General features: G+C 43.5%; 1 protein-coding gene across 1 annotated transcript; it reads left to right on the top strand.

The window, feature by feature from the left end:
• The first annotated feature begins 6,798 nt into the window (after positions 1–6,798).
• Positions 6,799–16,415, top strand: nus1 (NUS1 dehydrodolichyl diphosphate synthase subunit). The gene is made up of 5 exons (XM_083933500.1): positions 6,799–7,324; positions 10,733–10,864; positions 12,566–12,718; positions 14,643–14,742; positions 15,663–16,415. The coding sequence occupies exons 1-5, from the start codon at positions 6,925–6,927 to the stop codon at positions 15,751–15,753; spliced, it is 876 nt and encodes a 291-aa protein (XP_083789626.1). The 5' UTR covers positions 6,799–6,924; the 3' UTR covers positions 15,754–16,415.
• The last annotated feature ends 36 nt before the right edge of the window (positions 16,416–16,451 follow it).

Here is a 16,451-nt window from a genome sequence, read left to right as displayed (position 1 = left end):
CTCTGGTTGTTGCTCGTCCCGCTTTGCTAATGACTAACTACTTCCTGGTTTGAAGCCGACTTAAAGGGGCCCTTCTGTGTGGAGTTTGCATGTTCTCCCCGTGTCTGCGTGGGTTTTCTCCGGGTTCTCCGGTTTCCTCCCACAGTCCAAAGACGTGCAGGTGTTGGGTTCATTGATGACTCTAAATCACCCGTAGGTGTGAATGGTTGTCTGTCTCTGTTCGTCTCTATGTGTCCTGTGATAGACTGGCGTCCTGTCCAGGGTGGACCCCGCCTCACGCCCGATGTCAGCTGGGATCGGCTCCAGCCCGGTTGAAGATGGATGGGTCATGCTGAACCAGATCTCATAAAAGTAGGTCAATCTGCTATACCTGTTTTACGTCATGGCTGAATATGATCCATAAAACATTGTTATGTAGTGTCCATCTTTTTTTGTCGTGTCTTATTACTAAGGTAAAGGACACACACAGGATTTGCACTGGTGGCAGAAGTTCAGATCTGTGTCCTTTTAGATTTAAGACATCGTCAGGGAAAGGAAGCTTTGACTTCATAGGAGCAGTTCAGTGGAACAAGTTAGATCAGGACATTAGAGTCATTTCCAGCCTGAACTCTTTAAAATGAGGATCAAGGCTGAGCTCAACAGAGCACGGGGCCAGTTACTGTTTCCATTTGTATTTTCATTAAAGATAAATGTTTTTATTGATTATCACACTCTGAGGGTGGAAATACATCCTGGACTTTATTGTCTTTTTATCCTCAGTTGTATTTCATGTCTTTTCACGTGTGTAAGACATTTGTGAAGCAACTTAATAAGTAAAAATCAAATCAAATATGAGAACATGAGCTCTATGGCTTCACTCCACTGCAGGCGACTGTATTATATCCCATTTGCAGCCACATCTGAACGCCTTCGAGGATTCAGAGCCGGCTGTGGAAGAGTGTCTGCGGTGAGATGCTTTGGCCGGTGTCTCTCAGACAGATGTTGAGTGTACAGATGTCCAGGCGAGCGTGGCCGGCCCGTGCACCCGTTATTCATGCACTGGCTGAAGCGGCGGACTCAAACCAACCGTTGTCTATTTGTCTTGGATTGTTCCCTCCGGGCTGTTGTGGGTCACCTCGCGTTAGACCCCCACGCTCTGTCTCCTCAGCGTTAACTACGGGAACACTGAGCCTGCAGAGGCCACGCTGTTGCATCACAAACACACACCGTCACCACGGCAACGGGAAGCACTGTGTTCTGCATGGCTCTCTAGCATCACCTACTGTCAGGTGGTGTGCGGTACACGTCATGGTGTTTACAGGGGTTTTGTTCACCTGGGACCCTCCTGGAGCTCTCACAAAGGATCCAGGATACGCCGTATTTTGATTACAACAGGATCTTTCGATTGCGGATTCCTCTTCTCTAATCATTTACTCCAAATGATCCAGCACAGCTCACTTGCCCTCCAAGAGGCTGCAAGGCTCTTAAGGGCCTAGTTGTGGCACCAGACTTGTCTTGCACCCTGATGGAGATTTGGTTGGTGTACGGACGTCCTAAGAAGCTCAAACTCATGCTTCCATGGTCCAGACTTCCCTCCAGCTAAACTGCCGACGCGGCTTCACATCTCGGTGGAACCCAGATTTCAATGGGAGCACAAGTTCAAGAATGCTGCCTTCGACTAATCTGAACTCTGAGCCGTGGTAATCCTGTCTGGGAGTATTATATGGAGTTATAATCATGCACACACACACACACACACACACACAAACAAAACCCATTCACTCACAGCCAACGATTCAGAAACAAACTCAGTGGTTTGCAGTTAAAAAACATCAGTCACAAACGACTGCATTTGGTTTTGCAAATAAGAAACGTACCAATCAAACAAATACAGCATCTTTCACATGTTTCACACACACAAAGAAACATATTCCTTCAATTACAAAAAATATCCTCCAAGTCCAAACCAAAGTCCTTCAAATTCAAAACAAGATTCTTCAACTACAAAACACTGTCCCGTGAGTTTTGACACTAATATCCTGCACTGCTGATCCACACACAGATGCCAGTAAACCATCTATCAAATGTCCTGTTCACCCTCCACCGCAGCAGGTGGTGCTGTTGGGTCGATTTGAGGTCACCATGACGATAAAGCCGGGGTTGCACTGGGCGTGGCTTAATTGCGAATGACAGGTCTCAAAGATGGAGAGCTGTCAATCAAACCTGCTGCAGCTGTGTGTGGTGTTGTTTTCGGTGTTTGCAGTTTGTTTTCAGTTTCTTAAAGTGTTTTTTTTTAAACCTTATCTCTCGCTAACCAAAGTTAGCATGCAGGATAATATCACAGTTAACATGGATGCACGTCGTTCAACAAGCTAGCGCTAATGTTACCTGATACTAGCCCTGTACGTAGCTTCATCATTAATGTTCTAATAGCTGCTTGTTGTTGGTAATTCTTGCATAGTTTGACTATTTCTTTGTGATTATGCGCTGTTGTAAGATTCATTTTAATATTTTGCAGATTAAAATGAGCCTCTATAGACAGTAGTTGATGGATTTTAGTTTGTGTGTGGAGGATATTTTTTGTAATTGAAGGAACATGTTTCTTTGTGTGTGAAACATGCTGTATTTGTTTGATTAGTACGTTTCTTATTTACAAAACCAAATGCATTTGTTTGTGACTGATGTCTTTTTTTTTCAAACCACTGGGTTTGATTGTGAATCGTTGGCCTTGAGTAAAACACTTGTGTGTGAGGTTCAGGCGTGATCATAACTCCATATACTACTGATAGAACCTGTTGCCAGTGGCTGTTGTAACATGTTTATGTGAACGTTGTTACCCTTTGTTCACCTGTGCCACCCAAAGAGCACTGTCGTTGTTTTCAATAGTCTTGAAACTTGTCAGGTAAAGGTCCTTTATTTATTAGAAATTATTTAAAATCAGGTTCCACCGAGATTTGAACTCGGATCACTGGATTCAAAGTCCAGAGTGCTAACCATTACACCATGGAACCACTGTATAATCACACCTTTTGCTCAGGTTTTAACCCAGGACACGTGTGCATGCTCGTGCTCGTACACGTGCAAACGTGCTTTACTCAAGCCCACCTCTCCCAAACGGGCCGTGGACGGCAAGCGTGCCGCTCCTAGACGCGGTACAGTTGCACTCATAGACATAAAGAGTAGACGCCTCATCGAACGTTGGGCCTATTGGCGCTGACGAGCGGTGGGGCCGCCATCTTGGCCCGGTCGCCCGCTCCACTCAGTGTAAGGACAGGACACGGTTCAGCGTATTTTAATATTCACAGTGGGATTAACAGTAATAGAATATTCTGATATATGATATATGTGATGTATGATAGGTGTTTTGCAAACACTATAAATATAAACACAACAAGAGAAATCATTTATAGAGTATTAATAGGCTATATTTCATACATGAATACATAAATCTCTCTCTCACTCACTCTCTCTCTTTCTCTCTCTCTCACACACACACACACACACACACACACACACACACACACACACACACACACTCACACACACACAGAGAAAATTAAAATACATATAAATCAAGAGTATCAATACAATTAGGTCAGAGAGAGAGATGACATTTTGGACACATCTAAATACAAGTCAAACAGACACACTTTCATTTAAAGCACTAAAAAAAACAAGAGCCGAACCCTATATGTTAATAAATATTTAGAAATGATCCATGCTCTGCCAGTCGCATAGTCGTGGTAGTGGAGAGGAGAGGGATTGAGTGTGTGTGGTATAAAAATATATATAACATTTTGTTAAATCGATCATTTTCACACTGTTTTGTTCTTGCACAGTTACCAATTAGAGTGTAGCTCTATTTATTTATATTTTAATGATGTAGTAAATGTATTTAATGTGCAAACAAAAACACGGGGCATAGTTCAGTAATATCCATTTTAAATTATACAAACCATTTAAGATTTTTCCTTAGTTAAATAAATGTATGATTTTTTTAACTCCTGTGGTACAACTGAACTAAAAAAGCCTGGACTCATCAGCTCTGGTTTACAAACATGTGACGTTCGTGCTGCTTTAAGTGGAGATGTGGAGAACCAAGTAAAAATGTGTGGAACATTTAGTTCAGCTGTGAGAATATCGGGCACAGAGTGGAAATACATGTTAAATCTCTAATTCATTCTTTATAATAAAGCCCACATCATGTTGCTCCTGTTTGATGAAACAGTTTAACAGCAAAGGATATTGATCAGATTCTGCCACTTCTCCTTTGATAGTCTAAACTTTAAAAAAAAAAGTGACATGACATGAAAAATTATCTCATAATTCATCTCAATGTCATGTTCAATATTTAAAAAAACAAAACTGAGAATATCTGAGGTGACCTGAGATGAACTGTCTCTGAAGTGTCTTCCTCTCATGAAACCACAGCACATCCTCCGCTGACCTACTGCTGGAAATGTGCAACCATTTACACTGGACCACATGTACGACAACCCCTCTCCTCCCTGCTTCTCCTTTCATATCTACACAGGCATGCACGCACACACACACACACACACACACACACACACACACACACACACACACACACACACACATGCACACACACATCTGGCCGGGGGTAAATTAACTAATATTCCCACAGAGGCTAATCTCCATGCCTCTACTGTGACAAGATAATAATAATATAATAAGGGACAGCAGCTCCTCTGGCAGCTAAATATGTATCTACCTGCCACAGCCTGAGGGACTCACTATAACATTCAAAAATGCATGGATTTATGTATCATTGTTTAAAATTGTACTGTACCGTACTGATTATGAATTGTAATATTGTAATATTAGATTAGAGCAGGAATACGCTGCACAGTGCTCTGGCATCTTGTTCCTTCTGCTGCTCAACTCAGAGGCTCAACGAGTCACTCATAGAACTGATCTGGGAGAAGGACCGATCCAAGATGGCGGCCGCATTTCTCGCGGCCCAACGTTCGATGCGGCATCTACTCTTTATATGTCTATGGTTGCACTCACACTGGTCAAAGGAACCAGACTTTAGCTGTGAAACGTGCTGGGGCACGGTACAGAGGCAAAGTGGGACAAGCAGCTCTGTTACTCAATATGCATGCTCAGCCACACCCTCTTCCCTTTAGACCTCACAGTTGAGATAATGAAGATATCACTATAATGCTGCAGCTGATATCTTGGATGACAAATAGATGTACCAACATAATATATTCATTCATATACATACATAAATAGAGATAAAATAATAATAATGGTACATCTAAAAAAAAACAGAGAGGTAAAAAAAAGTTAGATACACTAGGGGACCTGAGCGATGGGAATTGAAATAAAGATATTAAAGTGGGAGCACAGATTTATAGTTTTGATAGATTTCTTGTTATTAGCAGAGGATTTTGATTTGAAATACACCACAGAGCTGGGTCTGTCTGACGTTCCTGTCTGTTATAGTGAAGGTGTTCGTTGCCACCGTACTCTACGGGGGAATTGTTGGGTCTCTGTAAATCATAAATAAGTCATAGAGTGTGGTCTTTACCTACTCTGTAAAGGGTCCTGGGATAACTTTTGTTATGATTTGGCACTTTAAATTTGAAATTGAAATTGAAATTGAAATTGCAAACCTCCAGTTCTTTCACGAAAACACACAAAAAATGGTTTTATTTTGGGAAATTTACACTTTGGCCTGCTTTGACTTCTTTTTTTTTAGGGTCTCCAGACTCCTTTTATCCTCATTCCTCTTCAGGGAGCGCGTGCGTGTGAGTGTGTGAGAGAGATTATATGTTTGTGTGCTGGACAAACTGTTTTTTGTAACATTTTATCTTCACATGGCCTGCTTTGACTTTTTTTTTTTTAAAACAAACTTTATTTAACAACTACACAAAAATATCAGATACAACAAATCTGAACAAATCTGAAATTGCTTTGAGGATCATGATGACCTGGACAAATGAGAACATTCACAGGGTTATTACAAATCACACATGTACTCAACATAAACTTGACAATTGATAATGCATGAAAAAAATAGAATAAATAAATCAGGGTATTAAAAAACTTCTGTATATATATATATATATATATATATATATATATTTAAAGATATATATATTAAGGATAAAGCATAATATATATAGTTATATATATAAATATACTATATTTATACAGTATAAATACATATATACATATAAATATACTATATTTAGATATATATAAATATACTTTAGTATAAATACATATATATATATATATAAATATACTATATTTATATATATATAAATATAGTATATTTATATGTATATATGTATTTATACTGTATAAATATACTATATTTATATATATATAAATATAGTATATTTATATATATATATATATAAATAAACTATATTTATATATATATAAATATACTTTATTTATACAGTATAAATACATATATAAATACATATATATATATATAAATACATATATATATATATATAAATATACTATATTTATATATATATAAATATACTATATTTATATATATATATATGTATATTTATATATATATATATAAATATACTATATTTATATATATATAAATATAGTATATTTATATATATATAAATATACTATATTTATACAGTATAAATACATATATATGTAAATAGGCCTGCTCTGACGCTACTTCCGGGTGGCTAGGGGAATGCGTCACCCTTGTTTCGTCCAATCAGCGAGCTACGTGTATCACGCTTAGTGTGACGTTGCGGTGACGTTGCAGGTGACGTAGCGGGTTCACAGGTCAGGGGTTGCCAACGAAAGAGGAAGATGGCGTCTGTCGGACCGAGCCGCAGGCAGCGATGAAACGGGTCTAACGGGCGGAGAACACTGCGGGGTGAAGCGGCTCTTCTGTCGGACGTTACTCGCCACTAAACACGGACACTAATGGCGCTGCTGTACGGGTTGTTATGGCGGCTCCTGCTGATTCTGGTCCAAATCAACAGAGCGCTCGTCTCCTGGCTCCGTGTCCGGCTCCGGAGCTGGAAGGGTCGGCTGTGGGAGCGAGCGGTGGCCGCTCTGCTGCTGCCGGTGGCCCTGGTTGGGTTCCCGGACCAGCAGAAGAAGCTAAACCAGACCCCCGATGCTAACGCTAACCCAGTCACGGGAAACCGCAGCGCCGGTCGCCGGGCACGTTGGCTGTGTGACGGCAGGGCTCTGGAGAAGCTGCCGGTCCACATTGGCCTGTTGGTGGCCGAAGAGGAGCCCAGCTACACGGACATAGCGAACCTGGTGGTGTGGTGTATGGCTGTCGGTGTCTCCTATGTCAGCGTCTATGACAACCACGGTAAAGCTCTTTAAATTCATGCTAATGTTACATTTATACAATAAAACTGAACTAACTGCTGCTAAATGTTACATTTATACAATAAAACTGAACTAACTGCTGCTAAATGTTACATTTATACAATAAAACTGAACTAACTTTGGGAAAAAAGTTTCTAAAAAGACCCAAATATACCCTTTAAATTCACCTTTTTATTATTTTTCTCACACAAATAGGAAATAAATAACCATCAGATATCACCATGATGATTACTGATATGATTTCTTACATCAACACAAACAAACATGGATTAAAGTTGGACAAACGGAGCATAATCTCATTACAAATGTGCTGATTAGATGTAAACGTTGGGTCTAAACAGGTGGAAATGAATCTTTTTAACATGAAACAGTGAAAGTCTTCATGTTCAGGTGAGAATGAAGCTGTTTACTGGAGTTCACCCATGAGCTTTAATGAGTGGAGCAGGAAGAAGCACGTTAAAGTGGTATTATTCATGATTATAATATATATATTTATTAATATTATAGCAGAGATGGGGTGTTGGACAACAGGAGAACGCAGAAGACAAAGGGAGCTCCACTCATTTCTGTGTTTATTGTGTAATTCATTACTAATTTATTATTAATATTGTGTAATTCAGTGTCTTGTGCAGGACGCACGTGTGTCGTTCTCAGTCATCCAGAGGAGTTGAATCCATTTTCCTGAGAAAAACAAAGAATATTTGAACCATTTGGGTGTTTTTAGGGGGTTCTTCTGGGCTTTTTTATACTGACTCAGCACTTATAGAGGAAACAATCAGTCGAGTTTGCTTCTTGTTCACCCCACCGGACTCTCTCCGTTCCCCAAAGTCTCTGTTTTCCCCTAAATCATCCAAAGCAGACGTAGATGTGTCCTAGTTTAAGCTTTTTTAACGCTCTCTCCCTCTGAAACTGTCTAAAACGCTGCAGAACTGCCCTTTAATCCAGATGTAGGACACAGGTGTTTATTAGTGCAGCACAGTTCAACAACAAGGCAACTCAAAGTGCTGTAAATGAAACATTCAAAGCACTGGGAAAAGAAACATAAACATAAATCTGCAGAGCTGCAGTGAAGCCAGGACGCCTGTCTAAACTCCTCCACTGTTCTCTTATCTTATCAGGTCCCTTTGTGTTTGAGTGTTTGGATTTGAAAAGTTTGTTTGACTTTCATATTGTGTCATTTCCCCGACTGTGATTTACACAAGACTGTGAGAACCCCCCCACCCCCCACACACACACACCCGCCCGCGCTGTCGCAGTAATGTCATGTGAGTGTCACATCGGGTTACGTTGGTTCGTTCCACGTCAGGAGCCTCTGAGGCAGAGCTTCTTCTTTAGCGTCTGAGGAAACAGAAGTGAGGTCGTATTATTAGACGCAGTGTGTTTTAAAACCTCATGAGTCTCAATCAGGTCGGGAATGAGTCCTGACCCCAAGTGAAGGAGTTCAAGTACCTCGGGATCTTGTTCACGAGTGAGGGGACGATGGAGCGTGAGTTTGGCCGGAGAATCGGAGCAGCAGGGGCGGAGCTGCAGTCGCTCTACCGCACCGTTGTGATGAAAAGAGAGATGAGGAAGGCAAAGCTCTGGATCTACCGCTCAGTCCTGGTTCCTACCCTCACCTGTGGTCATGAAAGCTGGGTCAGGACCCAAAGAACCAGGTCCAGGTCCAAGCGTCTGAAATGTGTTTCCTCAGGAGGGGGTCTGGAGTCTCCCTTAGAGAGAGGGGGAGAAGTTCAGCATCCGTGAGGAACTCGGAGTAGAGCCGCTGCTCCTTTGCGTTGAAAGGAACCAGTTGAGGTGGTTCAGGATCATCTGGTAAGGATGAACCCTGGGCGCCTCCCTAGGGAGGTGTTCCAGGCACGTCCAGCTGGGAGGAGGCCTCGGGGAAGACCCAGGACCAGGTGGAGAGATTAGATCTCCACACTGGCCTGGGAACGCCTCAGGATCCCCCAGTTAGAGCTGGTTAATGTGGCCCGGGAAAGGGAAGTTTGGGGTCCCCTGCTGGAGCTGCTGCCCCCGAGACCTGATCCAGGATCAGAGGCTGAAGATGACATGATTCTCAATCATTTCCTTGGTTGAATATCTGACCCACGGTGACGTTCTCCAGCCTCTTCTAGAGACTTCTATTTCAGATGTCGGGACTTGAGCCCAGTTTAGAGTCAGACTGTTCACAGGCTGTTTTCTAAACTGGGCTCAGACTGAATCTCCCCCGTAAACACAACTAACGTTTCCATTCAGTCTTTCCTCGGTTAATTCGTTGTTTGGTCTAAAATTTCTGGTCACAATCCAGCCACAGATCTACGCTCCTCCAGTGAGGGTTTGCTGGTTGAACCTAGATCCAAACTGAAGACTGAGGGCGCTCTACCCTCCCTGTGACTGCTCCCAAACTCTGGACCAGCTCCATCCATTACAGCAGGGGTGTCAAAGTGAACCAGTAAAGAGCCGCTGTGGCTGCAGGTTTTCATTCCAACCAAGCAAAAACACACCTGACTTGACTTACTCAATCACCTGAACTGTCTTCACACAGTGGATTTGTTGGACCAGGTGTGTTTTTGCTTGGTCGGGATGAAAACCTGCAGCCACAGCGACTCTTTACTGGATCAGTTTGACACCCCTGCGTTACAGGTTCGATGTTCTGGACCCGTGTAGAGGTTTAAGTGAGGTAGAGGTTTAAGTGCGCTTTAAAAACACGTCTTTGCTCGTTGGCTTTTGGATCCGCAGGGACGTCTCATCCATGTGTGCATTTAAAACATCTGTGTGCATTTAAACCTAATATCGTGCTGTTGTTTGACGACTGTAGCCGTGCACGTATGTGTTTACATGCTCATATGTTTGTATATGTGCGTGTGTGTGTGTGAGTGTGTGTGATGCTACGCCTGTTTCCCTGTTTCTTGTACGTGCGTTCTTTGTGTCTTTGTCTCTGCTCTGTGAAGCACCCTGGACGAGTCTTACACGCCTTTTTAACTGTGCTGCAGAGAGAAAAGTGAGAGTTGTACTTTACTACAAACAGTGAAATAACAGAATTATACTGAATAAACTGGTTAAGTTGTAAGTTTGTAATGCCCTTTCAAAATAAGAGAGTTCCTGGTCCAAGCCTGGCTCACTTGGATAAAAGTGTCTCCTCTTCTTCTCCGTGTTGTCGTGGCGTCTGTTCGACCACACGTCACATCCTGCTGACAGGGTTGTTGCAAATTCAGGGCGTTTTGGCGATGGATCGGCCTCATTCTGATATTCGACCATAGTGTAAACGCACCTGTTATGAACTCAGCGCTGCTGCGTTCAATCCTCCACTCTTAGCGTTCATCCCTTTCTCCTCCAGCAGGAAACAGGTAAAACTGTCCTTTTATTTGATCCTGGATCGAATGATTTACGCTCTCGTCTCTTCACGCAGGTATTTTCCGTAAGAACGACTCCCGTCTGCTGGAGGAGATCGTGAGGCAGCAGCAGGACTTGCTCGGTGTGGAAGGATCCAAATACAACGTGGAGTTCCTCAGCAACGGGGGAGACAAACAGCAGCACCACGGTAACGCTCCACTGGTTCAGACAATCTGGGTACAGTCGCACTCCTCAACTTAACGGATCTCCTAAATGTCACGTAAAGGAGAAACCTGGTTCCCCTAAGCTGGCTGAAGGGGTTAGGCTTTATATATATATATTTATACATCAGCTGGTTTAACTCTGTTTAAAGAAGGAGCCAATCACAGCCTTTTGTTGTTCTTCTATTTATTCTAAATACTTTTGAGGGGTTTTTTCATTTATTTGTCAAATCTTTGTCATTTGTGAGAAAATACTTAGAGACTATTAAGTGTGTTTTTAAAATACTCAAAAATATTAAAAATTTAGAAATAAGAACGGGACAGAAGAAATGAACAAACCAATAAAAGTGAGTAAATAAAAAACAATCCAAACAAGACAAACTAATCTCAATTTACAGAGTTTTCAAAGGCTAAAGGAGAAAGTTCCTGTAGGTGAAACTTTAAACTCCTTTAGCCTTTAAAAAATCTTGATTAATCCAAAATGAAGTTTCTGATTCACAGCATTTAGTTTTTTAATAATCTCATGATTGAAATATAAGTATCGCTATGATGACGGAGGAGCCCTGTCTCAAGAGAAGGCGTGCACTCACTCATGCTGAAAGTAAAAGGTGAACCTGAGGTATGCACCGATGTGGGATGGGTCACGCCCACAGGCCCCAGTATTCAGAGACCTATTTTAACACCCATAGTGACACTTTACCCCCCGTCCTGTTTTGGATGTGAACAGACCTTAAGGCGTCTGTTCAGGACGACTTCCCTGACTGTTATCAGGTTTGCTCCACAACTCCAATAATGAGCTCGTGTGTGATGCACCGCAGCAGTCCGCTCCAGAGTCTGGTTAACGGAGGGTTAACTTTAGCAGTGGGAAACCCTGATTACCCCGAGTGACCTGCTTTACCTCCGTGCCCTGAACAACAACACAGTCAGGTTGTGTAAATGTGGACATGAGTCATTTATTGCCCCACTCACACTGGGCTACAGTTCAGAGGAAGAAGAGCACGCTTAGGTTTTATGTCGCTTGCTTTAAAGCGCTGGTCTACGTTCTGAGGATCAGATGAGCCTCCGAGGCAGATGTGATCGTCTCTCCTCCCTCGCCTCCCGACGACACGCAGGGCCATAAGAAACACATGGCTAACGTATGCTAACATGTGTTGACATAGCTGTTTATCAGAGCGGGGACGTTCACAGTCATAAACCAGTGTTGGCTCAGACTAATGGAGGCTGTTTATGGAACATTAGCTGTTGAACCAAAAGTCTGCTGACTCAGCATCTGTTTTAGTCCCAGAAAGGGAAGTTTGGGGTCCCCTGCTGGAGCTGCTGCCCCGGCGACCCGACCCCGGATAAGAGGCTGAGGATGAGATGAGATAATTTTATAATTGGGTACTTTATCCTTTTTTTTCTTAAACAGGTGTCGAACACGTACAGATGTGCACATTCCTACAGTTTAACTGCCAATATTTTCTGCTTCTACTCTTGAATGAACCTGTGCTCAGGTGTGCAACGTTTGCGTGCAGGTTTTAAAATGGTTTATTATGCTGTAAAATAATCTCTCTCTCTCTCTCTCTCTCTCTCTCTCTCTCTCTCTCTCTCTCTCTCTCTCTCTCTCTCTCTCTCTCTCTCTCTCTCTCTCTCTCTCTCTCTCTCTCTCTCTCTCTCTCTCTCTCTCTCTCTCTCTCTCTCTCTCTCAGTGGTGTCCCTCAGGCCCACAGTGAAGGTGTTGTCTCCAGAGGACGGGAAGCAGAGCATCGTCGAGGCAGCGCAGCAGCTCTGTCGCTCTGTGGAGAACAAAGAGAGGAGCTCCAAAGACATCAGCGTGTCCATGCTGGACGTTCTGCTCAGAGGTACCACGTCACCACCTTCATCACACACAGCCCGGCTCACACCAAAGATGCAAAACGAAACCATTTTAGATCGTTTCAGCGGTGTGATCGGACCCGTCTCGTCTGGACTCAAACCGGCTAAATCAGGAGAGCGAGCGCCGTGATCCAGAACAAAACAGGGAAATAAAACTGTATTTTCACTGTTTCATCACAACCAGAAATGCAGCCGTAGCGAGTTTCTCTCCGTCTCTGTCCTCATTTATATTTTATAATGCTACAGAATTACATCCAGCTACGAAACAAAGCCTGAAGAGTCTGAGGTCAGGACAGAAGTACGGCGAGGCGTTGCTATGGAGATGATGCACGGTCTGGCCTCGTCTCGTCTCACTGGTGTGAACTGGCCGGTTTCAGAACGCTGCAGACCTGAACATTTCAAGTTTCAACCTGTCTCGTTGTGAATCTTTAGTCTAAACTGGGCTTTGGACGCACAAATGCATTCATGTTGTGACGTTTGTGACGTATCAGGACTTTCTATCAAATCTATTCCATGTGAACCTCCTTCACAAACGCATGTGACTCACTTTTCTACTAGTGTCCTCATTTTAAATCCCTCACTTTCTTATTTAACGACATAATGGCAGCAGAGAAGGTCGCTGTGGCTCCAGTCCCACCGGAGCCACAGCGACCTGAAACCTGCACATTACAAGTTTCAACTCGTGTCGTTGTAAATCTTTAGTCTGAACTGGTCACATACAAACACTACAGAGGGAGAACGCAGGTTAAAGCTCTAACCCACTGGACTCCCTCTTCATTGTCCTTCACTTTAACGCTGTGTCTCTCTGCTGATGTGTCTACACAGGAGACACGTCAGCAGAGCGTCAGCAGAGCGTCAGCAGAGCGTCAGCAGAGCGTCAGCAGAGCGTCAGCAGCTCCAGGATGTGTTCAGACACAGTTACGTTTAAACGCGTACAGCCTGAGTGAAACACAGGCCTGGTGGTTAAAAAGAAGCGGCCGCTGCTCTGACCGCCTCTTGTCGCCGCGTCTGTGTCACTTTGTGCTGTTGGTTATGGCGTCGGGTCGGAACGCAGCTTTAGACGGTACATGGCACAAGTCTGCTTTACAACCAGGAATATTCATTCACTGCATTCTGGGCTTTTACACGGTCGTTACAGTCGAAATGTGCCAATATTCCAAAGTCTAACACGACCATAAAGTCATAAAACACTGCGTTGGCATGAGGCAAAGGAGGGAAACACAGAAAATCACAGGAAATCACACGATCACTGATGGAAATGTCGCCTGCTCTCTCCTGTAAGCATCACTCCCCAGCAGACAGAGAGGAGTCTGATACCATGTGCTGTTGTTTTTATTGTGTATTTGTGTGTAACAAGGATTAACGGAGAGATCAGGAGAGTCTCTAACAGCAGAACTGATGCCCTTTGATGTGTTAATTAACGTGCATTGTTCTAATCAAATAAATAAATGTCACAACTTTTAACGGAGAAATCTCTGCCGCACGTTCCCAGACTGATCTGCAGAGCTCAGAGATCAGGAGGGACTCAGGAAGCTGATGAACAGTTGCAGTAATAAATATTCTGAATGCTGAGTATTGAACTGAACACACATATGTAGTTTGTGCAGCTGTAAGGTGCTGGAAAAAGCCCAAAAATGCACCTTTAAAATGCTTGAATTAGACTTTGGGAACCCTGTTTTCATGATCCACTGTCATTTGTTCATGAGCTCAAAGACAAAGTTCACAGAATGCGTTTAAAAGCGTTTGAACAGGAAGTGCAGAGGACCACGTACAGACGTAGAACAAAGATGCTTTGAGGAGTGATAGTTCAGCGTGAATCCTGACACGGTTTAGATCAGAGGGCAGAGGTGTTTGCTGTGTTTTCGGTCACAACAGTGTGGAAGAGTGAAATCCTGTTTGTGCTTCTCTCAGAGTCCAAGAACGTCCCCGACCCCGAGCTGGTGGTGAAGTTCGGCCCCGTGGACAGCACGCTGGGCTTCCTGCCCTGGCACATCCGACTCACCGAGTTCATGTGAGTCTGTCATCAGTGAAACAGATCAGGGTGGAAGCTTTAAGAGTCATACACGGGGCCTTATTACACACACACACACACACACACACAGACACACAGACACACAGACACACACACACACACACACACACACAGGCCACACACACGCCACACACACACACGGGCCGAAGGTTCCCATTTACATATAAACAGAGAGAAAGCAGCCATCAGCATGAACAGCAGAGGGCGCTGTTGTCAAAGAAAGACCACAAAATACAAAACTATACAAAATTAAACCTTTAAAACCTGTAACAACATAAATATAATGAACACAGGAAGAAGTTTACGCCGGTTTAATCCGACCCCCTTTGCGTGGAGTCCTTCAAAGTGCTTGAATTTCAAGTTTTCAAGGTTTGAAAAGTGCTTGAATTTTGGATTAAATGCTTGAAATTTTATCTTTTTCACAACAAACATCTTTAGAAATCTAATTAATGTCTTATCCTTCTGGTATTAGGAAACATTTTTGGTGTTTATAGCGTAAAAACATCTTTTTTAACGTGAATTAATGGAGAAAATAAAGGTGATATAATCATTTTCAGCATCTACATGTGTTCATAGTATAGTAATTTACCACAACTGTGCGGTGCTGGAAAGTGCTGGAACGAACCCTGAATCATCTGCTTTATGTACAGTTTGTAGTACATGTGTTATATGTTAATAATCTGTTAGTGATTCTTCTAATGGCTCGTTTTTGAAGTGGGACTAGTGATGTCCATGAGCTCCAGACCCACACACAGTCATTCAACCAGAGTAAGATCATTGAACAGTAGTGAACACGCAATGATCTGTGATCTAATATGAACTTTGACAGACATAGCACTGCCATGCAGCCTGCTGAACTTCTCAGTTGTGTTCACGTTCCTGTGTTTGTGTCTCCTCAGCTCCCTGCCCTCCCACAGACACGTGTCCTACGAGGACCTGCTGGGCGTCCTGCAGCGCTTCAGTTCCTGTCAGCAGCGGCTCGGCCAGTGATCCGCGGGCCGGCGTCAGCCTCTTCACAGGGCGAGAAGTGTGGGGTGAGTTCGCACAGGCGGGGACCCCTCCGCGCTCCGCTGCGTCCCTCACTTCTCCTCTCCACAACTCTGTGCACACAGACTCAAAGGAGGAAACCAGGACACACAGCTCACTTCCTGCCAACAGCTCTCGTCTTCTAATAAACTCACATTCCAGGACTTCTGGAACGCGCTCTCCAAGCCCAGAGCAACGACAGTAGCCCGTCAGAGCTATGAGAAGACTGTCCGCACAGACGCTGTTCTGTGCTCCCGAACCCTCCGGCTCACTGTTTGTCATTCAGTCTCCAGCTGCTGTTTTCTGCCCGAGAGAGGAGGAAATGACTGGCCTTTACTCAGCAGATAACAAAGAAGAAACGAGGCTTTGTGCCCGTCTTTGTGAGGCACCCTGGGAAATACAGCTGCAGTTCAGCTCCTGACGACGCGCGGGCCGAGGAGAGGAAGTTGAGCTCGGGGACAGAGCGGTTAATAATGTGTAAATATGAGAAATTCATGTGGCTCTGTGTTTGTCCCTGTGGCCTCCAGCTTGCAGTCATGTGTTCATGTGTAGTGTTGCTTCAGACACATACAGAGGTTTGTTCCAGGCTCCTGTTGGACTGACCAAGCTCTGCAATAAAGAAATGCACTGTCCGTGTGTCTGGGTGTGTCTCCTCACAGCGC

Source organism: Echiichthys vipera (genome assembly GCF_963691815.1).
Source record: "Echiichthys vipera genome assembly, chromosome: 19".
Classification (NCBI taxonomy): domain Eukaryota; kingdom Metazoa; phylum Chordata; class Actinopteri; order Perciformes; family Trachinidae; genus Echiichthys; species Echiichthys vipera.
This window is presented reverse-complemented; position numbering and strand designations above follow the sequence as displayed.